The sequence below is a fragment of the Hemibagrus wyckioides genome, linkage group LG24, assembly GCF_019097595.1.
Source record: "Hemibagrus wyckioides isolate EC202008001 linkage group LG24, SWU_Hwy_1.0, whole genome shotgun sequence".
In the NCBI taxonomy this organism is placed as follows: Eukaryota; Metazoa; Chordata; class Actinopteri; order Siluriformes; family Bagridae; genus Hemibagrus; species Hemibagrus wyckioides.
This window is the reverse complement of record NC_080733.1, coordinates 13,846,548-13,871,330: the sequence shown is the minus strand read 5'-3', so window position 1 is coordinate 13,871,330 and position 24,783 is coordinate 13,846,548. Positions and strand designations below refer to the sequence as shown.

Genomic DNA, 24,783 nt, shown 5'->3' with positions numbered 1-24,783 from the left:
GCGCGTGGCCTTCGGGAACTGGGCAGGAGACGGCGCGCGGAAATAAATAGCTCGGTTGAAGTCATCAGCAGGCCAGCTCCTCTGTTTGCTAGTCAGAGGTGGTCCTTTTCTTACGTTCACGCTCTGAGTCTTTCCCCTGCCTGGCCTGCCAACGCTGTCCCACGCCGCCCGTGCGGTAACCATGCACGGAAAGAATAACAACCACGAGCCATTACCGCTTCATACTCGAACGCCTGCGCACACTACAGTTTTTTTTTTTATTTTTCTCAGCAGTGGGACGTTGAAAAGAAGGATAATAAACCAGATTCCTCAGACTGTCCCACGTGTAAGTCATATCATAGTGCGTTTAAACATCTGAAGGCTGCTAATAGCTGCTGGAGCATAACAGCCGTGATGACAGGTGGGTGTAAAGTGTACCAGTGTTTGACACAAGACTGAGTTTCCTTCAGCTCAAAGACCTCAGGCAGTTCTAATCGATATTTTTATTCTAATGGAGACCATTAATTAAAGTCCATAAGACACTAAAGACCGCTAAATGAGTGAATCCCTAATCCTAAACCTTAAAGGCTTTTATAGCATTTGCTACAAAGATTTAATCTTGCATATTCCTCTCATAAAATCAGCCTCCATGGACACATATTCTTTATATCCTGCATGATGTCATCTGCACAAGGTCTTCCAGTGCGGCTCATTTCTAATGATGTTTTACACATTTAGCTATTTTATGACTGTCATTTGTGTCGAAGAGGCGGAATATGGCCCTCACACACACGACGATTTTTCTGTTTTTCTCTGTTCGGCAGCCCGGTCCAGATTTCACACGTTACTCAACACAAATATATTATCTTTTACGCTGAGGTCTCACTGCAGCTGAGCTCACAGCGAAAGAATGCGGGTTCTTTTCCTCATTTGTGTCAGTAAAAAAAGGAGAATAATAAACTCAGCCTTAATTGGAGCAGACCTTGGTGTCACCTCAGTGTCGGAGCATTAATAGGGATAGATGTTTTATTTGTTTAACATCCTGGCATCACGGTATTTTAAGACTGATCAGAGGTTACTGCTATGTGCACATAAATTGGACACAGTCAGTTCGTCATGATTATATGCCCTGTAGGGGAGACATTCTCCCGGCGAAGGCTGAATGTTTATAGACCGTATCTCTCTGTACTCGCTAAGACCATAACTCTCCATCCACACCCTGACTCCCATTGACTGGATGTGGAAGCAGGGTGTTAAAGGGAAACAGTGACAGGGTGAAGTCATGCAGGAATTTAGCAACGCATGAGTATTATTATTGCGCTTGCAACAGGTGCTTCACAAGTTTTGTAACCAGTAGAACCTTTGTGTATGTGGAACCTCCACGATAAAGACCTTCTATGAAAGTACAGTGGAACCTCTGCATACGAATGCCCTCCCTTATGAGTTTTCGCCTTAAGAATTTTGCAAGAAATGTGCATCCGGGAGCCGTTCAAAACTTGTTTGCGTCAGTGGAAGCCAACTGAAGCGAGTTTACGGATTTTACAAACATTTTTCCAGTCAGCGAAAGCTGTTTTAAAAGTCAACCCACGATACCAACATTGCCTTCAGCATGCCTTCAAAAGCTAGGTGATTTTTCGGGTGTTCTTGTGTTGACAGATTGGTAGCATGCCTGGTCTGTTCTATTTTCAGCCCAAGCTTGGTGGCACAACTTCCTGTGAGGACCCTTGGCTTGGGTCAGTTCTTTGTAAACAGCCATACAGTTTACATACGCTTCGTCTTGGTCATATTTTTGAGTGGCTGGAACAGATTATTTGCATTCACATTATTTCTTATGGGAAAATTCATATTGCAATATAAATTTTCACCTTAAAAACTTGCCTCCAGAACAAATTAAATTCCTATGCCGAGGTTCCACTGTATAACGTCTCAAACCTGGGAGTTGCCCCACAGTCAACACTACTGTCACAGAGCTGCTGTTAGAGAAAATATTCAACACTTTCTGACTGATCCCAATCCAGAACGCTACATCTCTGTGGTACTGTATAAATTTCTTTGTCATCTTCGTTTTGTCCTAACCCTGTGCAATTTTGGCACTCGGCTGTGTTTTCCAGTATATCTTCCCGAACTGTATTGGAGAAACAGTCCACATGGCACAGGAAGTTTTCAATGTTACCACAATTTCCAAAACCAACAATGCTACATATCTAGAAAAAAAATTCAACTACAATATGTATCGCTGTCAGAGCCGGGTCTGCAGAGACCCTTTCATGGTTTCAGCTTTGAGCAGCGGTTTGTGGAGCAATGCTTTTGCTTTCACAGCTGCTAAACTGTGGTCCAGGTGGACCACCGCCTTGGCTATCATCTGAGCAAACGAGAAGCCCCTCAGAGGCTGAAGGTGAATACCATAATCCGAAGGGAGAAGGGAAAAACTCGCTAATTGAGATGGGGATAATTCCTGTTCCTGCTGTCTAATTGGGGTGAGGATAATCCCTCGGTTATGAAGTGCTTCCTAAGCTCTTTTACGGCCGGCGTTCACCTTCGTTTGCGGAGAGCCCATGGGTTTCTTGGCTAAATGTGGAAGTACACTGTTAAAAGGAGGGCTGACCACATTATTTTCCAAGGCGTAAAAGAGCAATATGGCAGCAAATGGATCATAGCAGACCACCAACTTTACAGAAAAGCATAGAGTAGTAATGTGGAATCCAAGAGAAGTAGTTTAATAGACTTAAACAAGTAAAAAACAGAGAAATATGATTTACATGGTACATGTAAGTGGATAAAAATCATGACCAAGGCTCTGTTTGGCATTTTGGGTAAGAATACTTAAACTTCTTCGCTCCTTGAATAGTTTATTGTCCTTGTGGCGTTTTTATTTTTCCAGTGCTTTTAAGAAAAGCATTCACTTTTATATATTTTTATAACATTCTATCAGCCAGCCAACCATCATCCGGGAAGAATACAGGATAAATACAATGCTGAGAAAAGTTTGGTGAATTGATTTAATTCAAACGGATACCTCAGATCCATCTTATTGAACTTATTAATTATTGAATTGTGTAACATTTATGCAGTTTTTGGCCATCCAACATGATTTGATTGTGTATTTTCAAAAACCTGAATAAAATGAAACATTTTACAATTAAACATTAACCAAATTTTTTTTTTAAATGATGTGCTGCTCTACCACGCATGTTTCAATGCCCTGAGTTTCATACTGTAGTTAGCACCAACATCCTTGTGAGACTTCACACTGTTACTAGGTTAATATTAACTAGTAAGTTAATACTACATCAACTCATCACACTCACTCTACATCATTCAGTCGAGTCATTAAGAAACTTTTCTAGATTATAATTAGAAGAAATTATTTAAATTAAATAAGCAATAAAATCACGTTTTGTTGAGAAACATAATATTTTTTCGTAAATCTGACTGACCACATTTTTTTTTCAGTCAACTAGACAGCCCTGATCCAATAATCTTCAACCTAGACAGCCTTGACCAATCATCTTCAACCTAGATATCCTTGACCCAGTCATTTTCAACCTAGACAGACTTGATCCAATCATCTTCAACCTAGACAGACTCAACCAATCATCTTCAACCTAGACAGACATGCTCCAATCATCTTCAACCTAGACAGCCTTGACCAATCAACTTCAACCTACACAACCTTGACCAATCATTTTTAACACCCTTGATCCAATCATCTTCAACCTAGACAGCCTTGACCAATCATTTTTAGCCTAGACAGTTCTTGACCAATCATTTTCAACCTAGACAGTCCTTGATCCAATCATCTTCAACCTAGACAGTCCTTGATCCAATCATCTTCAACCTAGACAGTCCTTGATCCAATCATCTTCAACCTAGACAGCCTTGATCCAATCATCTTCAACCTAGACAGCCTTGATCCAATCATCTTCAACCAAGACAGCCTTGATCCAATCATCTGCAACCTAATCAGCCTTGATCCAATCATCTTCAACCTAGACAGCCTTGATCCAATCATCTGCAACCTAATCAGCCTTGATCCAATCATCTTCAACCTAGACAGCTTTGACCAATCATTGTCAACCTATTCAACCTTGACCAATCATCTTGAACCTAGACATCCTTGACCAATCATTTTCTAGGTTCTATTTACACACACACAGAAGGTAACAATTAACTTTCTGCTGGAGATTTTCTACATACGCTCTAATAGAGTAATAAAAATGTAAATGTATAAAACAGGTACAGTACAGGTCTACTGTACTCAGCGGTATAAGCGTTCTGGTCTTCCGCATAGCAGAAAGCTAATTGTCACTAGAACAGCTAATATTAGCTTTTGTTTAAATTGCAGATATTAGGTAGTGACATGAAAGTTTCCAGTCTAAGTGAAAATCAGCTAGCAGGAGCGTGAGATGTGTTTATGTGGTTGTACAGAAATGTGTACTTTTCAGTGTTGTGAAATGTTTAAGAGGAAAATCCTAAGGTAAAACATGAATTTTAGTGTCTTTTAAGTGTTGGAAAATATATTTTAAAAAAAGTAAACACTACTGAAAAGCAAATCTGACTGTAATGTGGTCTTAAAATATCTTTCTGTGTTGTTTATGACCAGTTATTTAGTTACTTAATGATTTGAATGAAGTATTTACTCGACTTGGAATAAATAAAATTGTAATTTCTATATATGCTTATTTTTGTACATTTGAAGTAACCTAAGTCCTGTTGAGCTGTTAAAATAAATTTTACTTGTTTTGATAGCTGGAATGTCAAAACTTTGCTGTCACATATCTCAAAACAGATCAGAGAGAGCTGTATAATACTTAAAATGTAAAGAAAAAGACAATATCCATGTGGGACGAAAGGACAGGACAGAGCAGTGTTTTCGTTTAAACCTGGAATACACAAAGGTCTCACAATCACATATCAGATGGCTTCTGTGCTCTGTGATCTAGCAATCGTATATCTGCGTCAGGGACATTCTGCCGTTCACAGCCGGGGAGATGCCAGAGCTGAGCTAAGCCCCACTTCAAAGAGTTAACCTGATCCCTGAGCCCTGGCAAAGCACAGGGGGTTAAGGTAACGTTCGCCAGCAGGACTCGGGGATGTGAGGGGTTGTGGGAAAAGTGTCAAAAACAGCACAGGGGAAAGGGAATGAGGTCAAGACTAAAGCCAGACCCAGAGCTGGACCTGTCAGGCTCACTCTCTGGCATTTATTTGAATAAAATGATGCTAAAATGAGAGCTGAACAAGGGTCAGGGATCACATGTATCAAACAAAACCTTTAACACTGCTCTGAGAATAATAATAAAAATAATTGATACAGAATCAGCACTATACAATGTACTAAGCCTTGTGTTTATGTGATCTAACACCCCCCTCACACCCCCTTACACCCCTCACACCCCCAAACAAACAATAATCTTGGTTTGAGTAGATTAAGAGTTAATCAGTAGAAACAGCTTTAATTTATAGACTTAAAATCAGAATAAACATCACTTAAGACCTGAAGCTCTACTTCTTGTTAAGATGAAAAATATGGTTAATCAGGTAGCATACAGCTGATTCATGGACTAAAATATGTGCAGTTACTTTTCCTGTATTTAATATAATATTATAGAAATATTTATTCAGATTAATTCATCCATTTGTCCATTTTCTGTCCTGTTTATCCGCCACAGAGTCGCAGGGAGCCTGGAGTCTATCTCAGGGGAGAGGACACCCTGGACGGACACCCTGGATCTCACACACACACACACACACACACACACACACAAACACTACGGACAATTTAGAGATGCTAGTCAGCCTACAATACGTCTTTGGTTTGCAGGAGGAAACCGGAGTACCCAGAGGAAACCTTGAAGCACAGGAAGTAGAGATGGGAATCAAACCTTCATCCCAGTACGTGTAACACAAATGCCATATGCCATTAAAACAACTTAAAGTGAACTAATTATGATAAAGATCTGTAACCCACCATTTCTCTGAATACCTGAAAGTTTCAAATAACATATTTCCAGCCTTAGGATCTAAATCATTCCAGTGGAAACATTTTTGGATTTGATCTTGGCGAATTCCCACTGGCAGCCACCTACCAAACTCGCAGGACTCGACCTTACGACCTTGCAGACGATGAGGTGAAGATAGATAGATAGATAGATAGATAGATAGATAGATAGATAGATAGATAGATAGATAGATAGATAGATACTTTATTCATCCCAATGGGAAATTTACAGTATGCTATTCTCTTGCAGCCTTCGTGAGCTGTCTTGACTTGTAAGGAGTTTTGCAGTTGCTGCATCCTGATCATTTCATTTCCAGCCAGAAAACGAGAATAAAACAATATCTGAAATCACATTTGGTTTACAAGCACCAAAGCCTTTTTTATTCCAAGAACTCGAGCCAGATGGTCATTCCTCATATGCTTCACACATGTACACACCAATCGTCAGATGGAGGAGATCAGTTTAATTAAACTACACAGAATAATAATAATAATAATAATAATAATAATAATAATGATAATAAAAAACGTAAAATGTACAATTTTTCAACAAATAGTCCCAGTGTTTAGATGAATAAACTGCACATTGTGTAAAATATAAGAAAGAACACTCAAAGGAACTTGCAGGTTTGGCAGCTGACTCGAAAGGCCGACGTGGCAGAATGCACACGACATCTTCAACAGCACAGGGGACTAAATTAAGATCGGCAAAATGCGAACAAAAGAACACTCATCCCAGGTCTTATACTGTATGTACATTTACAAACGGAAAAGGAAAAAAAAGAAAACAGAAAAGCTCGCTATCAGAGGATTTTTACACAGACACTGAGAATCCTCCGGCTGGTAAAAACAATGTTTTTGGAGGGAGGTCATGACTTTTCTATGTTATGCACAACAATATACATATGAAAGAGAGAAACACAACAGCAGAAATCAGTGGCAGACTGTCGTGTGTGTGTGTGTGTGTGTCAGTTCTCAGAGAAAGAAAGAGAGAGAAAGAGAGATCACAGTAAGATGATATATCCACCGTCCCAAGTTCTGAATTTTTTCAGTGTTTTCAGGAGGTTCTGAACTTTCTCCTTACCCATTTTCTCCAGATCTGATGAAACTGTTATGTTAGGACATTCTGCTATCTGTCACAATCGCGACGTTCTCTGCTGATCATCAACACAAGGCAACGTGCAAAAGTTACACTCCCAATCCAGCAAACAGTCAATCATTTTTAATGGGCTGCTAACTTTTTTTGGACATGTGTCAGCAAATAGAAGCAAACTGAACAGTCATACGAAATGTTTCCTCAGTCACATGGATGGCTAATTAAGGCTGTCAGCTCACATCCAAAAGTCTATAATAACAGCTTGGCACACTCTCTTCCTCTTCACACTTCCCCTCGAATCAAGCTCCATCCTCCGGCTCTGATATGCTCTGAGGGAATTTCTTTATTTCCAGTGCCATGCCTTGGCTCCACTTGTCCCCTTGCTATACATCAGTACAAAGTTCTTCCTGCTTCGTTTCTATCCCAGTGGGCGTGGTCTCTTCCAGGTTGACTCCGCCCCACATCCACAGGACATGCCGACTCACTGAATGGTTTGATGATGATGATGATGATGATATTGTAAATCATATGCTATGGCCTTCACCAAGCTGATCTCAAGTCCTTGCGATCGTAGCTTCACGACATTTGTGACACAAACATTCCCAGACCGGATCTTACGGAATAATGAAATTCCCTTTACATTTGCAGTTAACTAGAGGATATGCATTACCTACACAGTATGGACTTTTGTCTGTAAGTGATGTTTTTCTAATTGTTTATAATGTCTCAGGTTTGTTTTTTTTGTTTGTTTTTATTTTTGTTTCTTTGTTTTTTTTGGAACAGCAAGAGCGCAAAAGCTAGTATTCATCGTAATACATTTCACTGCTGAAATATTTGCATATATATATATTTATATATCCAACATTAGCAAGAAAAACATTAGCACTAATGTTGCCAAAGTGTTTGGCTGAATGACCCTATAAGTACATTTTTAACATCATGTTTTATGTATATGTTATTTTCGCAATGTTAAACGCTATCCTTCTTTACAATCTGTCACTTTGCTGATCTCACCTGTATTATTACATTCATAACCATTGCCATTGCCTGAGATAACGCTGTCAGTGGTCATTTTCTCCATAAGCTCAATAGGGAAAGAATGAAAAGACAAAATGACGTGATGAGAAGTGTGAGGAAACGACAAGGTGCTGCACTCATTTCTCTTTCTCTTCTTCTTCATTCCTCCTATGAAGCGTTTGATTGTACTCATTCTCTCTTTCGATCCTTCTCTCTGACTCTCTCTCGTTCATCTTCTCCTCTTTCTCAGACGTCCGTCTCGGTCATGTTCTCTACGTTCTGTTCAGACTTGACCTCCGTCATCGGCTCCTCTCCTCTTTCTTTTCGTTCATCCCTTCTTCCTGCTACTCCTCCTCCTCTTCCTCCTTCCTCCATCCTGCTCTCAGGATCCAGCGGCTCTTCTTTCACCCTGATCACACTGGCCGGGGCGCTGGGGGTCTCGCTCTGGACGCTGCTCTCTAAGTGAATGTTGCTGCTGCTGCTGCTGTGGCTCCGGATGACTCCAGCAGGGGGCAGCGTGAGCTCCGGTGCTCTCGCCTCCTCGTCCTCCTCCAGGTGAGCGGTGGGGTTCCTCAGCTGCTCGATGGACTGTGATAGCACCTACACACAGTACAGATAAAGAGTTTTTTGAGTTTATTACACACAAATTCATTATCCATCTTGTCAAAAATCCATTACGAATGCTGTCCACCATTTCCACTTTATCTTTTTCCACCTTGTCTCTTTTTACACATACCTCATTCACCACAAAAAATAGCAGTATATATAAAATAAAACACTTGTGGTGTGCTGTTGCAGGAAAATAATCAATGATTTAATCAATCAATTTTCCTACAATAGCAGCTTACAATAATTTTGCTATTTTTCACCACAGAAATTTCCCAAATTGATTTTTTTCATATACTGAAGTACAACACATTGTAGGTCGATGCTACATGAATTGTTATAAACACATTCCTTTATCATTTTTCCCTCTTAAAGTTAATAATTAAATTAACACAGCTTTGTTGTTACAGAGAAATAACCAAGATGCAAAAACTTCTCTTTCCTGTGGAATTTCCCCATCTCTGAAACCATAAATTATTACTTATACCTTCTAGTGATACTATAGACTCCTTCCAAAAATGCTAAATAAACACCTCATCGCTAACAGCTAAAAACTATACCAACAATTTCATCTATTATTTATAGCATTCAATTCAATTCAATTTTATTTGTATAGCGCTTTTACCAATGGACCAAAGTGCAAGAGTGTAAATAATGGATAAAGAACAAAATGCTTTTTGTACTTCGTGATCATCGACCAATCAGAATCGAGAATTCAAGCAAGCATGTAAGCATGAATAATTTCCCAAACCACAGAGGGAGGAAATGGCAAATAAGGAACATGATCATTTTATTATAAATAATGTTTTAGAGGTATTTTATTACTGTACCTATTTTAAATATCACATTTTCTTCTTCTCAGCGCGATCTCAATCCTTTAGTCTAAATCACAAACAGATACACTTGCTTACTACGTAGGGTATAGCCGTAGTGCACTATATGTATGTCCAGGAGAGTAGCATCTGAGTTTTGACCACAGAAAAAGTGTGACTATGATATTATTTTTATGAATAATATTAGTAGTTAATATTTTAATTAAGCAGCTCTGAAATGTCTTGTAGTTATATCCATTTTTCTCCAGAACAAGGGCCATTTAAATGATGAAAAATGACAAGACTTTGTATTTTTGGAATATTTAAATGACCAAAAGAACATGTGTATGTGGGTTTTTTATCCTTTGCATATGAAATAGAACAGTAATAAAATTCATATACATATAAATGAGATCATCAACTTGAACATAAACTTTAACCATCGTTCATATGGTTGAGTAGATGGTGTATAAATACATGGTAATAATCTTAATTCACTTGAACATTTTACAAACCTCATTTCATTTCATATAAATATATCTAACTTTCAGTGGGGTTTTCTTTCTGTGGTTTTCATCGTTTAAGCTGGTTGTGTGTCTGAAAGACTGAATGCTTTTAACCTGATCCTGAGGCAATTCAGACGGGAGAATTCAGCTGCTCCTGCTCTTTTTTACAAGAAAAGATAAATTAAACATGTATAGTTTGAGAGTGTTGCCAGCTTTTCTCTCAGGCCTTCAGGAAATGAAACTGAGGTACCAGGCTCAAAAGTCAGGGGGGAGAGGGAGGGAGAGGAAGAGAGAGAGAGAGAGAGAGAGAGAGAGAGAGAGAGAGAGGAAAGGGGGAAAACCAGCAGAAAACTGATGAGCTGTGGTACACATACAAAGAAAAAGACGACATGAGACGAAATGAGAGGCGAGGAGACGACGAGAGAGGGTCAGGATGGAAAGGTAAGAAAGTGAAAATGGGGTGGGGGGAGTGGAGAAATTAAGGACAAAAAGTAAAAGAAGAAAGAAAGGAGGAGGGGAAGAAAGGTGAGGCCCTGTTAGTGTGGCCCCAGTGTAAACATCCTGCCAGGATTTATCCACTTCCTGTCTCGTTTGGGGCAGCAGCGAGGGGCCTTTAATTCGCAGTCCCTTTAAGAGCCCTAAGCTCTTATAAAAAGGCCATCAGGAGCCACTCAAGCTGAGGGCTCGTTAACTCACCTGGTGCATTCACACACACACACACACACACAATTTCAGAACAATTTGAAGAAATAAGGTGTTCAGAGACTCCCCTCAATGAGAACTACACGATTCAGGAACAACTTCCTAGTTTGTTTTTTATGCCACGATCATCAAAAAAGTGGATTTAATTTATATTTAGCTATTTACTGTTAATGTGTAACTATATGTAACCCAGACACGTCCACAAAAAACAGATTTTTTTGCATGCATTTACACGGAAAGCATGTGTGAAAAAATCTCCCGTGACTCACACAACAACAAAATGCTTGCAAAGAATGTTCCGTGTTACCTTTTCGTGACAAACCGTTGATATAAAAAGATCCCTCGTTAGCTAAAATGTTAGTTTAGAGACTTAGTCATCCCGTAAAGTGTTTGTGTTCGACCAGTAAGTGATCTTCAGTATGACAAGTTCAACCTCAGTAACTTCTTGTACACTGAAAAGTCCTTACTTTGAAGCAGCTGGTGCTGTGAATGTTCATCCTTTCCAAAATATCTATAAAGATTCCTAACAGATGACGGTGTTGAGCTAAGCTAACTAGCAATTCAGGTCTCCAAAACTAGCATATTTAAATGAAGATATTAGCTAACTACCAAACTAGCTAGCTAGCTAGTTAGGTCTTGCCAGCACTAGCCAGCTAAATATGATTTATTAAGTACTTTATTTTAGAGAGCTATTAGCTCACTGTAATGCTGGCTAGTTTATGAAATAGTAAGCAAAAGCTAGTTATCCAGGTTTAGCAAACAGGTTCTGCTTTTGATTATTTATTTCAAAAGTAAGAAATAAACATGAATCATGTGAATTCCTGCATTGGGTCATATCTTTGACAGAACAGGAAGTAAAACTGGACCTGGTTTTCTCAGAAGTAAGCTGAGGACATATGCTGAATAAAATTAAAAGTGTCTTGCATAACACACGCTCATCCTATCATATAAATAATTATAATAGACATAGAATAGTTTTTGGACAGTTCTAATCATAACGATTCAAATACCTTTATTCATTTATTAAAGAGCGACACATTGCACATTTTATCCATTTATATTACATTTAAGCCATAAACAGTCGCTCCTTTTCCATCCTCATCACCCCCATTGTTTCTCGCTTTAAGATCTGGCCTTATAAAACAAGATGTACTGGGAAAAAAATGCAGGATTCTGATTGGTTAATCCTGTTTCTAACTATAGTGACTGGAAGTCAGTAAAAAAATGTTAGTAATTACTGCTCAAATGTACATAATCAGACGTGTATGTGTGTTATGTTAGACACCCCCGGAGTGAGGATTTGAACTGTCATCAAATAGTATGGTTGGGGGATTAAACCTGAAATAGCCCACCACACACCCCCGCCCCTCACCAGCGACGCCCATGCTGGCTTCTCTGACGCAAATGCTTCAAAGGGAAAAGGGTGAAAAATCCCTCCATTGAAAAAGCACACACAGGTGAGTTCTCAGGTCTGGCCTTTACATTCTACAGTCATGATATTCCCATCTTTAATTCAGATCACGTTTTTATATGAGAAGTTTTGTTTTCCTTTAGAAATTCACTGCGGTAACCCACAGGCATGCAGCATTATAAAATGTCCTAGGCTGACTCATGGTGTCACTCCAGACTGTCACACACCAGTCATGATGAGCTACAGTACCGCAGTTAGTGCTTTTCCAGACCTCACACGCTCGATCTGAAGCCCTCTATGAAAAGACTGTGGCCTTGAGTGAAATACCAGTGTTAGTCCTGACTCAGGTACCTGGTTGATGTGGACCTGCTGGTGGTATTGCTTCTGTTTCTCCACAAAGTTGTGGTGCTGCTGCTGGAGGACGAGTTGAGCCAGCGTGCTCTGGGGAAGCGGCGCTGACTGGGTCCGGTTCAGGGGCCGGTGCCGGGGAAGCCTGGGACGAGAGCCTGCTCCTGAGCGCTCCTTCATCACCAGAGGAGACTGAGGGAGAACCGAGACACTGCCTGCGAGCCGACGAAGAGAAACAGAGGAAGAGAGAATGAGAATAAGTCTATTCTCTGCTAAGCAGTGGTTTACAACTTGTGTAACTATGGTTACCAAACTTGGTACCGTATGTGTAACTACAGCAACCAAACCATATTCAGTGATGCTACCATGATTCAGTATGCTATGGTACTGCAAAGCAATTATGTTTAATCATAATACAACCATGATGTCCTTTATTTATGCAAATATGGAGAGACTTGGTGCAGCGACTGCTAACAGGAGTGAAGACAGTCGAGTGCACGTGACCCGTAGCAAAGAGCACACACTTCATCTCAAGATATAATATATATAATGCATACATAAATACCCTGATGAATTTTATACACAAATGCCAAATCCTTCTAAAATGTTTTATTTAAGTAGCAAGAAAATTAATGTCAAGTCGCACCACCTGCTGAAAAACAAGCAGCAACCAGTAATAATGGAAGGCCTACTGGTAGCGACTGGTTATGTGTGAACGTAGCTTTAACCTACAGAGTGGCAGATTTACACTATGTGATGAAGCCTCACCAGATGAGAGTATCTTCTGCTGCCTGGTCTGCTCTTTCAGTAACAGGTGCTGCAGCAGAGCCTGATGGCTGGTGTTCACCTTCGGCTCCCGAGCTACTGAGCTTGATTCACCTGTTCGCTCCTTTACTGATGAAGCAGGCTGCAGGACAACAAACAGAGAGAGAGTAAGTGAGCAAGAGAGAGAGAGAGAGAGAGAGAGAGAGAGAGAGAGAGAGAGAGAGAGAGAGAGGGAGCTCCAGGGAAAGTGAAATGATCATAAGTGTTTTTTAAATACAAGCAGAGGATTCAAAACGGCAAAAAATAAATCAGCAAACGAATCTATGAATCAACGATTCTTTGATTCAATGATTCAGTGATTCATTGATCAGTGAATCCTAACCAAACATGTACAACTGCATATTTCTTACACTTGATTAGTTAAAATGTTTAACTGTTCTACCTTCTACGTCAGACCAGACAGCTTCTACTAATAAAAGAATAATAATACTAAATAATTAAGAAAAAAAATTAGAACAAAACCTCACTATGAACTCTGATGACATCATGACCTTTTTGCTAAAATGGTGACTTATATATTTTTGATTTATCCGTTGACCTGAATGAAAATTTAATGGGCTGAAACATATTCAGGGAAAACTATCTATCGATCATTATTTATTAAATGCTGTATATATCAGTACTGCATGTTATTTCCTGTCAGCATGTCATGAAACATGCTCCGAGTCGAGTATGCAACTCATCAGCTCGTGTCACTTCACAATAAAAATGTTCCGAGTCATGTCTGTGCCGAGATCCTGCTGCTGAAGTACATTATGTTTGCTAACAAAAAGAAAATGCTTGAGCATAAAACAAGTTCAAAGCATTCATGCATGCTCACGAGTTGCATAACAAGTGGCTAACCTGAAATCTAAAACCTGGCAGTGCATATTTATGAGGGGCAGTTACAGGGCCCAGTTTCCTTACGGTTTTATCAGGTTGTGATGAATGAGGCGATAAAGAGTGCGCCCTGAAACCCAAAACTCACTCTCCCTATTTACGCACAAAGCTCGAAAGCCTCTAGGTCAGAGGGCAAAACCCCCCATAGCCTTGCTAGCATGAAGTTAAAGCAGAGGCGGAGGGGGAAAAAAAGCTGAATATCAACATGTCTCTTTTTTCTCTGCTTTCCTTCTGTCTAAAAACCTACTGTATCTTCATCCCAACAGTCCAGTTCACCTTGCACCCTCTAAAAACAGGCACATGACTGCATGTTTCTCTCTGAGGAGAATAATTATATTCGCTTATATTCATATCTGTCCCAGAAGGAGAATTCCTCATACGGCATTTCTTGCTTTCTCCAGAAATAGAAGGGGCCCTGTGGCTCGCTTACTCCTAAAAATACGGCTTCAGATACCTCGTCTTTTTTTGAAGAGGACCTATTCATATCTGTTCCTGCGCAGAGCGAGACCTGGGTCCTGTTTCTGGACACGTTCTGTTCTGGATTTTTTTTACTGCACGGAGACAATTATGGACGTAGATGAAAGAAGATACCGAATGGCGTCTGTTTCATTCGAGAGAAATCGGACACTGATCATCAGACATCGTCTGATTAATTATCTAGCTGAAGACACTTGGGCTTGTACAGCGCTTTTAAGAATGCACAGTGTCACAGATCAGCTTCAGAAAAATTCAGATGTAGATCCCTAATCAAGAAAGAAAGAAAAGAGACACATCTTGATTCCTTTCGAGAAACTCAAAACGATCCTCTTTGGAGTGAAACTAATGAATCAGATTATAAACGATCACTCAGCTTCAACGAAACAAATATGGTTGTTTATCAAAGTTCTACAATGAGCAGAGGACAGTCTTTATGATTACAGTCACAGTTTTTACACAGAAATGTACTCGAGAGAAACTGAAAAACCTTAGTCCAACACCTTAACCACTAAGCTACCACATACCCCAGATATTTATCTATCTATTTATCTGTCTATCTATCTATCTATCTATCTATCTATCTATCTATCTATCTATCTATCTATCTATCTATCTATATGTCTCTGTCTGTCTGTCTGTCTATCTATCTGTCTGTCTGTCTGTCTATCTATCTATCTATCTATCTATCTATCTATCTATCTATCTATCTATCTATCTATCTATATGTCTCTGTCTGTCTGTCTGTCTATCTATCTGTCTGTCTGTCTGTCTATCTATCTATCTATCTATCTATCTATCTATCTATCTATCTATCTATCTATCTATCTATCTATCTATATGTCTCTGTCTGTCTGTCTGTCTATCTGTCTGTCTGTCTGTCTGTCTATCTATCTATCTATCTATCTATCTATCTATCTATCTATCTATCTATCTATCTATCTATCTGTCTGTCTGTCTGTCTGTCTGTCTGTCTATCTATCTATCTATCTATCTATCTATCTATCTATCTATCTATCTATCTATCTATCTCACAAAAATCCCCTAATCTGCACAACTATTTCTTCTTTAAATTAATAATTTCCTCAGTAAGCTATTACATGCTAGTTTTAAGCTAGTTTTCAGAGTTGGTGCCAATATTTAGACAAAGTTCTCAATATAAAGAGTCAGGTTATGCATATGCTTGAGTTGATTTTATGGATACTAGTTAGATTATTAAAATGATGTGCATAGCTCACACCTCTGAGGATGGGAGATTTTGCTTGAGTAGAATCATCAACTCGTCTAGACAACAGGCTTTTAAAAAAATGCCTTTTGGTTTTCAGCACAGTTTTGGTATTGACTTCTCAGTATGTCTATAAAACATGTGCAGAGCAAAATGTTGCTGCATGCCACTGTGTCAATGTGCAAAATTCGTTCATTCGGCAGGTGAAGGATAAGGGAGGGCTCGAGGAGGTGTGGCTTGAGAAACCACTGACATGCATTTTGGGGGCTTGCAACAGTTTGTAAAATTACATATTTTTCTGTGGAGACTTAGTAATGATGGTAAGTTCATCTACACAGACAACAAGCTCTGTTCATACTAAAATGTAATGCTAAGCATACTTCATATTTTATGCTTAACTCTTATATATCTAAATGTAGCAAATGTTGACGATAGTCTTCAGCGCCCCACAATGATCAGATATACTCTGATTGATAATTGTTCACTAGACAGGAAAAGACATTTTCTCAAGATGGCAGATACAACACGGTCAAAATCTCTGATCACTGTCCTTCGATGTGTCTGTTTATCTGAGATTATGATGTCATGCTCTTTAGTGGAGAGGCCTGAAGATAACTCACACTGATTGGCGAAGGCCCAGAGTGGAGACCTAAGGTGAGGTTGGGAAGGGAAGGTGACGTGTAGAGGTTTAACAGAGCGAGAGAGCCGTCTGCTTTCAGAATTCCTCCTTGTGGCAAATACTTCTGTAACAGAGAGAGAGAGAGAGAGAGAGAGAGAGAGAGAGATGGTTATAACAACAAGTACTAATATTTAGGACTACCTGGTGTAAAGTGAGCAGCTCTTAGCCCTCCATGTATTTCAAGAAAAAATAAATAACATAAAAATAAGGCTTGATTTTTGGTATTTAGTTACAACTATTTTTTGCAGCCGTATGTAAAAATACACAGTGGCTGATTTCTTTCTAGCTCAGTGTGCAGCTTATCGCTCACAGTCCTGTTATGTTATGGATTAAAAACAGCATCACAGTTTTTCTTGCACTAGACTATTTAAACTGCTTTATCAGTATATATTTGTCTGTGGAACTTTAATATACATCATTCAGACACGAGTGTGTATGTTTTGGGATGACTCTAGTGTTTCACACCTTTCCATAAAGGAACTTTTCCTATCATGGGCTCGGATAAGGAAACGCTATATGTGTGATGGATTTAGACAGTGGAGTCAGACGGCGTGTTCAAAATTAGCCTTGTCTCCTTCTTTTGAAGGTACAGTGTGTGTGTGTGTGTGTGTTTCAGTGTTCAAATACAGTTACAATTCTTATTTTGACACATTTGAGGACATCTGAGTTGCATAAACACTCGTTTCTCCTCCAGTCACTTATTTCCATGTTATTTATGGCCTCTTTTTTAAGGTGGTATATGTGTCCAGATTGGTGCATATTGGGTATTCTGTAACTGTAACCATTCAGACATATTCAGATGGATTTTTTGGATTTCATGGGATGTAGCAGCTCAGTTGTTAAGATTTTGACCTAATAAGAATGTTGTGAGTTTAAATCCTAAGACCACAAATACGCCACTGCTGGGCCCCTGAGTAAGGCCCTTAACCCTCAATTGCTCAGTTGTATAAATGAGATAAATATATATTGCTCTGGATAAGGCCAAATGCTGTAAATGTAATGTAATCTATATCAGCACTTTATTCTTCACTGTACCATCCTACATGGCTCTATAATAATAATAATAATAATAATACAAAAAAACAGAAATAGTGCCCTACATAGTGAATAGGGTCTACTTTAGGATGAACTACACCTGACTGTAGAACCTATGTATATATGTGTGTGTGAAGAAAATATAGAGATGATACAAGTGACAGTGACAAATAAATATATTTCTGAAAATATTCCAAATTTGAAATACTTTAAAGGTAATGAGAAATCTATAATCTTACATCCTTTAGAAGAAAAACGTAAGAAAGCATCACAAATTTCCTCCATCGGTGGTTTATGCGATCTGACACAGGGTGTAATACTACTGCTAATGTTTGCTATTCTACTGCACTTTTAAAATGAAAACTATAAATCAAGCTTTAAATGAATTGGACAACCTTAGACACACACACACACACACACACACACACACACACCCTTCGCTCCAGGGTTTCACCTTCTTGTTAAACCTCGTGGGACTGAAAAGGAAAGTTTAACGTAACAAAGCCTCATGCCAGGGCTCCATTAGACAAACAGGAAGCTCTGTGAAATGACTGTGGTTGTGTCAATATCATACCAAAAGTCTGTTTATAAATGTGTATGTGTGTGTGTTTATGTGCACAAGTGTGTGAGCAGCAGCCTGGGAGGTCTACAGATCCCAGCGCCTGGGATAGCAATTAAGTCCTAAACATATACACACACCCACTTTCACACACCCAGTCGGAGGGCCGGCTCTGCTTGCGTTTCACTGCAGAATTACGACAGACAAACACAAACAGGCCGTCTCTGGGGGGCCGCGTGTGAAGATGAGACGCAGAAAGAGCTCCATTGTGTCCGGGGGTCCTTCTCTGCCCCGTATGCTGGCCCACAGCCCAATGAGGAAATGCTTGGGCAGAACTTCACAGAACTGCCGCCCCCCCGAAGGCCCCCCTTCATTCCCCTCGGCCCCCAAACAGCTATTAGACCAGAAACCGCAGCACAGAGCGGAAAGGACCTGTCACTCACAGTGTTCTGAGCTGAACATAATCACGCCCACATTCCCTCACACACACACATACACACACACAAGCCCTATGTGCATGGATACATTCTCAGAAATATACACACACCCACACAATGTTCTACACACACATCAAACAGAGAGAGAGAGAGAGAGAGAGATTTATAAGAAAAATATAGGGCTGTAGGTATCAGGTGAGATGGAAAAAAGAGACAGAGAATGAGAAAGAGAAATAATATAGGGAAAGATGGTGCAAGAAAAGGAGAGAGAGTGCATGAAAAGACGTGGAGTGAGAAAGAGAATGAGGGAGAGATGGGGTGAGAAAAAAGAAATAGAAAGACAGTGATAGAAGTGAAATAGAGTGAGAGAGTGAGGAAGTGACAGAAACAGTGAGAAAATGAAAGAGAGATATGGAGTGATATAAAAGACAAATCGAGTGAGAAAAAGAAAAAAGGAAAGGAGAGACGGGATGAGAAATAGAAAGAATACAGTCGGAGAGATGGTGTGAGAATGAGACCGAAACAGAAAGGCAGATTGATAGAGAAGAAGAGAGAGGGAGAGGGAAAGTGAGATAGATAGACAAGGAAAGAAAGGAGGAGAGGGAAAGAAAGAGAAAGGTATGAGAAGTGGTGAAAGATAGAAGTGACGAGAGAAAGAGAGTGAGAGAGAGAGAGAGCGGGTGACAGGGAAAGAGAGAAAAGGGATAGAAGAAAGAAAAAAGAATGACCAGGAGAGACGGAGAGAGGGGAGGGAGATGGGAGGATGGGAAAAGAGAGAGAGAGAGAAAGGGAGAGAGAGAAAGAATGTATGGGGATAGGAAATAGATTACGACCAGGAGAGACGAAGAGAGTAAAAAACAGAAAGAAAGATGGGCAAAGAGAGAAGGACAAGGAGAGAGAGAGAGAGAGAGAGAGAGAGAGAGAGAGAGAGAGAATGAAATAAAAATGGGGGACAGGGAAATAGAGAAAAGGGATAGAAGAAGAAAAAGAATAACCAGGAGAAACGGAGAAAAAAATGGAGAGAAAGATGGGAATAGAGAGAAGGACAAGGAGAGAGAGAGAGAGAGAGAGACAGTGTGTGTTTGTGTGTGTGTGTGTGTGTGTGTTAGAGGAAAAGCAGATGCCTGCACTCGGGGCTCTGATGTAATCACACTGAGAAGTAGAATGAGTGTTTAATAGTGTTGTTTATGATGCTGTGTGTTGAACAGTACACAGTTACGAGGACACACACTCGCTCTTTCACCACATTTTCCCAATCCCTCCAAAACAATGGACCATTAGCTGAGCGCTCAGCCTCCAGCCAACTTGCATAAACAACACATTGCGTGCTAAAGCATCATGGAGCTTAACCTGTGCTGCTGAGCTCAGAGTTTACAGTAGCGAAGCACGCAAGCTGGTGCTGCAAGAAAACACAAACAATCGAGCTGAGCCCTGTTTTACTCTCTGCTCAGTACCTCGATTTGGGCGGAGCTGGCCTGGAAACTTATGCCGTTCTCATTGCCGCATAAGCCAATGGGAGAGCTGGGTCCAGAGCTGGGAGAGCTGTCATTGGCTGAGGAGTCTAGGTTAAGAGAAACAAGACAGGATATACAAGACAGAGTAAAATAAAACAGTGATGTTGTCTTAGTAGTAAGCAATAAAAGCTATGTGACGTTGTTGAGGCAAAATATTTACCTAGTTAGCGAGTTATCTGGAATGTGATGCTACGTTAAAAGCTCTCTGTTTAAACCAGGCTAGATGTAATCGCATTGCTCAGGCAGAATTAAGGATGAATTCTGTAAGAATACATGCTAAGGTGATGCAACCTTGACTGTCCTGCACAGAGTCCTGACCTCAACCTGATAGAACACCTTTGGGATGAATTAGAGCGGAGACTGTGAGCCAGACCTTCTCATCCAACATCAGTGCCTGACCTCACAAATGCACTTCTAAAGGAATGGTCAAAAATTCCCATAAACACACTCCTAAACCTTGTGGAAAGCCTTCCCAGAAGAGTTGATGCTGTTATAGCTGCAAAGAGTGGGCATGTAAAGGCATCCGTTCCAAAACTTTTGTCAATATTGTGTATGTTTAGTTGGTCTCTGTCTGAGATTTGCCAACAAAATGTCATATATTATATACAATGATGATAAAGTACTTCAGCTTAGCTTATTTATACATGACTTACTGTTTCTTAAATCCTCTCACATCAACTTTTCCCAAATTTACCGTAGGATCAACATTTTGTGTATTGCCTTATTGTGACATATACAGCATGTAGAGTATGTACGCTATGCGTGTGTGGCATATGAGTGAGATGTTATCTGATGCTCCTCACCACTGAGCTCCAGCGGACGTTTCTTAGGAGGCGTGACGAGCACACTGCCGTCTCTGCGGCGCTGGATCGGGCCGCTCCTCCTCTCGGAAACCTTCTGCTTCAGCCGTGAGCGCACCTTCAGATTAGGCTCCGATGCTGAGATAAGAAGAGAGAGGGATGAGAGAGAATGAGGCACATGGGCTCTTTTGAGATTTTACTTAAATGATTATGATCCTGTTTACTGCATTACAGCACATGTAGCACTGGATGGCTTTTCTGTACATGACAGTGTACTGTAGTTATTTGTAGTGCCATTATCAATCTGGTTCCTCTTCATGTTGTCTAAGTAAATAGGTCTTGAAGTTGAGTCTGTGATGTACAGCCAGAAAGGCAGAAGAACCTAAACTTCTATTGTTCTTGTTAATTATTATGAGTTATCATGAGTTGTTATTAATTATTTAGACAAAATGACAAATCAGATGAATTAAATGTCTGTAAAATTATGATGAGTACAAAAATAATCAGCAATACACTGTCTCTTCAACTCTGTTAAGACATCGGTGATGTACAAGATGCATTTTATGTATAAGGAGTGGTTTATTTTCTTATCTAATACAAAGACTTAAAACCAGCACAAGTGTATTCTAAAAAGTAATGAAGAACACTTTTTAGTTCCATCACATGTACTTTATAGCACACTGAAATTCATTCTTTACATATCCCAGCTTTGGAAGTTGGGGTTAGAGCCAAGTGTCAGTGTCCCTGGAGCAGAGAGGGTTAAGGTCTTTGCTAGTGCCCTAACAGTGGAACCTAAGCGGTGCTCGGGCTTGAACCCTGACCATTCAAGCAGGAACCCAGAGTTGTAACCACTTGAGCAACTGCAGCCTTCGTGAGGACATGTGTGGGGACATGGTAGCTTAGTGGCTAAGGTGTTGGATTTCTGATCGGAAGGTTGTGAGTTTAATCCCAGGTCCACCAAGCTGCCACTGCTGGGCCCTTGAGCAAGGCTCTTAACCCTCATTGCTCAGTTATATAGAAAGTTACATGAATTGTAAATCGCACTGGATAATGGCGTCGAGTAAATACCGTAAATGTAACTTTTACGTACTAAGGATAAGGTTCCTTTTGGAGTCTGTTTCCTCTAAAGGTTTCTTCCTCATATTTCATTCCTCAAGCATCTGTAATCTACAGATTAACACCAATAACACGTAGCTGGGTTGGTATCTATGGCTGACGTTCAGAAATGAAAAGCTCTCTGTGTAAGATGGTGTGTATTTTCCTAATATTACCTAATATTCAGATTCAGAATGCAGCTGTATGGCTTGTTTTCAACTTCCCACACAACTCAATTACTATGCTCTCTCCACTGGCTTTCTATAGCTGCCCACATCAGATTTCAAACACTGATGCTTGCCTACAACGCCAAAAACAAGCACTTATCACACCATGTACTGCACCACGCTTTCTCTGTGCTTTTAGTACTGACTGACTGATAGACCACAATTTCTCAAGCTCAAGGAAGTAAATGTAAAGACTCTTCTCTTTCCTGACACGGATTCACTGCCTGTTTACAAACCTCACCAAATGACCTTAGTGCCTGGTCTCCCGTGTACTAGCATAAGGACATAATTTTGATATATTTTGGGAAAATATTTTAGTAAAGATCATCTGATTTTAGATTTAACGTTGTTTTAGAAACAAAACTAACGTGCTAGCCCTAATAGAACATTTATTTATTCAGTTTCTCACAGAAACCCTGTCAGGTTAGCATGTGTTTGCTAATCAGCTAACGATGTTATTAAGATTATGAATGTTTACAAATATTGGATTGACTTAAAAATCTTTTTAGAAATTCTCATCATGATCTTGCTAACATGGAGGAAATGTATGATTTATTGCTAACATCACAATCACTTAATTCCTCTCAGAAATCCTGTCAGGTTTGCTGGTTTTTGACATTTTGACACTTGTTTCCCATTCTTTTATAGAAGCAGATCTCATGAATACTTGTTGTTGAATGATAATTGTAAAGGGTAAATGTAAAAGAAATAGTTGGAATAAATGATTCATTCATTCATTCATTCATTCATATCAGTCAAATTAAACATGGGAAAAAACATTAAAATTAACCATGATGTCGTCTTGGAGCGTTTTACACTAAAACATAGTTAGCAAGTCCAAAACAATTGATGAGAAGTCCTGATTTTCCATAATCCTGTTGCCTCTGGATGGTCCACCAAGCATCTACATCAGGATTTATAGCTTCATTGTGACACTGTCTATTAAAAGAGCTAAACTAAATAAAATTAAAAGTTTAAATACCTTGGCCGAGCAGAAAATTGTGCACATTTTTATAACTATGCTGTCAGTATAAAGTGTCCTTGATATTCATTACTCTCAGAATCTTGCTTTATCTATGCACGCCTTGTGCAACGACTTAAATACAGGTACATTACCTCAGCTAAATGTGAGGGTTATATATGAGCTCACAGACTTCACTGGGACACATCCCAGCTGTAATGAAGTCGAAATAGAGGGGATCGTTTCGCCGCTTCATCTGGAGTAGATTAGTCCAGAGCAACAGAGCTCTAAGTGAAAAAGTCCGTTACCTGCAGGCCAGGCAACCACAGTCCCTGTACAGTAGCCGCGGTTAAACTAACACACGGATGCCATGTGTGTGTGTCCAGTGTGTGTTTGTGTGTGTTGGCTGCCTGGAAGAAGGGAATCCCCCACCTTCACTTTTCGTCACACATCACCATGCCCCCAGTTCCACTCCTTGACCTCCTACTGAGTTAAGTTTATTCTACTGAATCAGCACGAGGCACGCAAAACTGGAGTCTCCGAGACGCCACCGTCGTCCACGCCAACCGGTGTGTGGCCATCAAAGAAGAAGGAAGTAAACACACGTCAGGAAGCACCATGATTAGGATATGTTTTACTCACACGCCGTGGGATGCTGGGCATTCATTAGATATGCAGATGATAGAGGACAGGATATATACTGTATACACACTGACTCACACACACACACACACGCTCTTTCCCAGCATTCTGCATCGATGAATTTAATTTCCCGGAATGCCGCTACACTACGTCTGTAATCTTTCCTCTGTTTCATTCACAAAAACTCAACAACACAATAAAAAAGCAGAGAAGCTGAGAGCATTTCCATGTGAACGTGAACGAGTGTTTGTCTTTAACCTTCATTCACATTTCACGCCGACATCAATCCCAAGTGAGAGCCGTGCCAGCCGAGCAGATTTACTGCCACTGTAAAAATCCGGTCTCTGTGGAGCTGAAGCTCATTAAGAGAAACGACCATTAGCTGGCCTTATTACCCTGGAGAAAATGCTACGATTGATTAAAAACACTTGATTTAAAAAAAAATAAAAAATAAATGTTGGATGGTGTAAGCTTGAGGACGAGCCTTTGCTATGGCAAAATATTGTTATACGCCTTTCACTGACACATGATGAATAAGGGCTATTAGAAAAATACGACAAAAAATATTTGCGCAACAATTAGCGGGAAGGATTTACATGTTTTTAATTCGGTGGAAAAATACGACGACCTGGCTGAGGTGTTTACATTAGCGTGCGTCATTAAAGGGCATTTTGAATGTGGTCCGACTCGAACTTCCTTACACAAACACGAGAACTGGGGGCTCCCGGGCATGCACGGACCAAACGGGGAGCCATATTAGAAACCCACATGCACCTGTGTAGCTTTTTTTTAGCTTCTCTTAAGCGGCTGCACATAAAAGTTAAAGCTATGAATACAAAGTGTAGCGCAAGTGAGCTCGAGTTTGGTAAAGACATCATGTGGTGTGTGTTTGAAACGTTCAAAAGTTCATTTGCTTTCTTTTTTATCAGACTTTGTCTTCCTATCTTCAAAAACAT

The 24,783-nt window shown here is 40.0% G+C and overlaps 1 protein-coding gene across 3 annotated transcripts in view; it reads right to left on the bottom strand.

Moving 5' to 3' along the window:
- Nucleotides 1-6,336: 6,336 nt before the first annotated feature.
- Nucleotides 6,337-24,783, bottom strand: part of LOC131345269 (histone deacetylase 9-B) — a 46,771-nt gene continuing 28,324 nt past the window's right edge. For all 3 annotated transcript variants that reach the window (XM_058378083.1, XM_058378081.1, XM_058378082.1), the window contains 6 exons: nucleotides 20,906-21,040; nucleotides 20,043-20,149; nucleotides 16,499-16,621; nucleotides 13,244-13,382; nucleotides 12,479-12,690; nucleotides 6,337-8,690 (listed from right to left, as the gene is read on the bottom strand). In XM_058378083.1, the coding sequence (XP_058234066.1) occupies nucleotides 8,337-8,690; nucleotides 12,479-12,690; nucleotides 13,244-13,382; nucleotides 16,499-16,621; nucleotides 20,043-20,149; nucleotides 20,906-21,040 (1,070 nt within the window). In that variant the 3' untranslated portion in view covers nucleotides 6,337-8,336. The remainder of the gene's footprint in view (nucleotides 8,691-12,478; nucleotides 12,691-13,243; nucleotides 13,383-16,498; nucleotides 16,622-20,042; nucleotides 20,150-20,905; nucleotides 21,041-24,783) is intronic.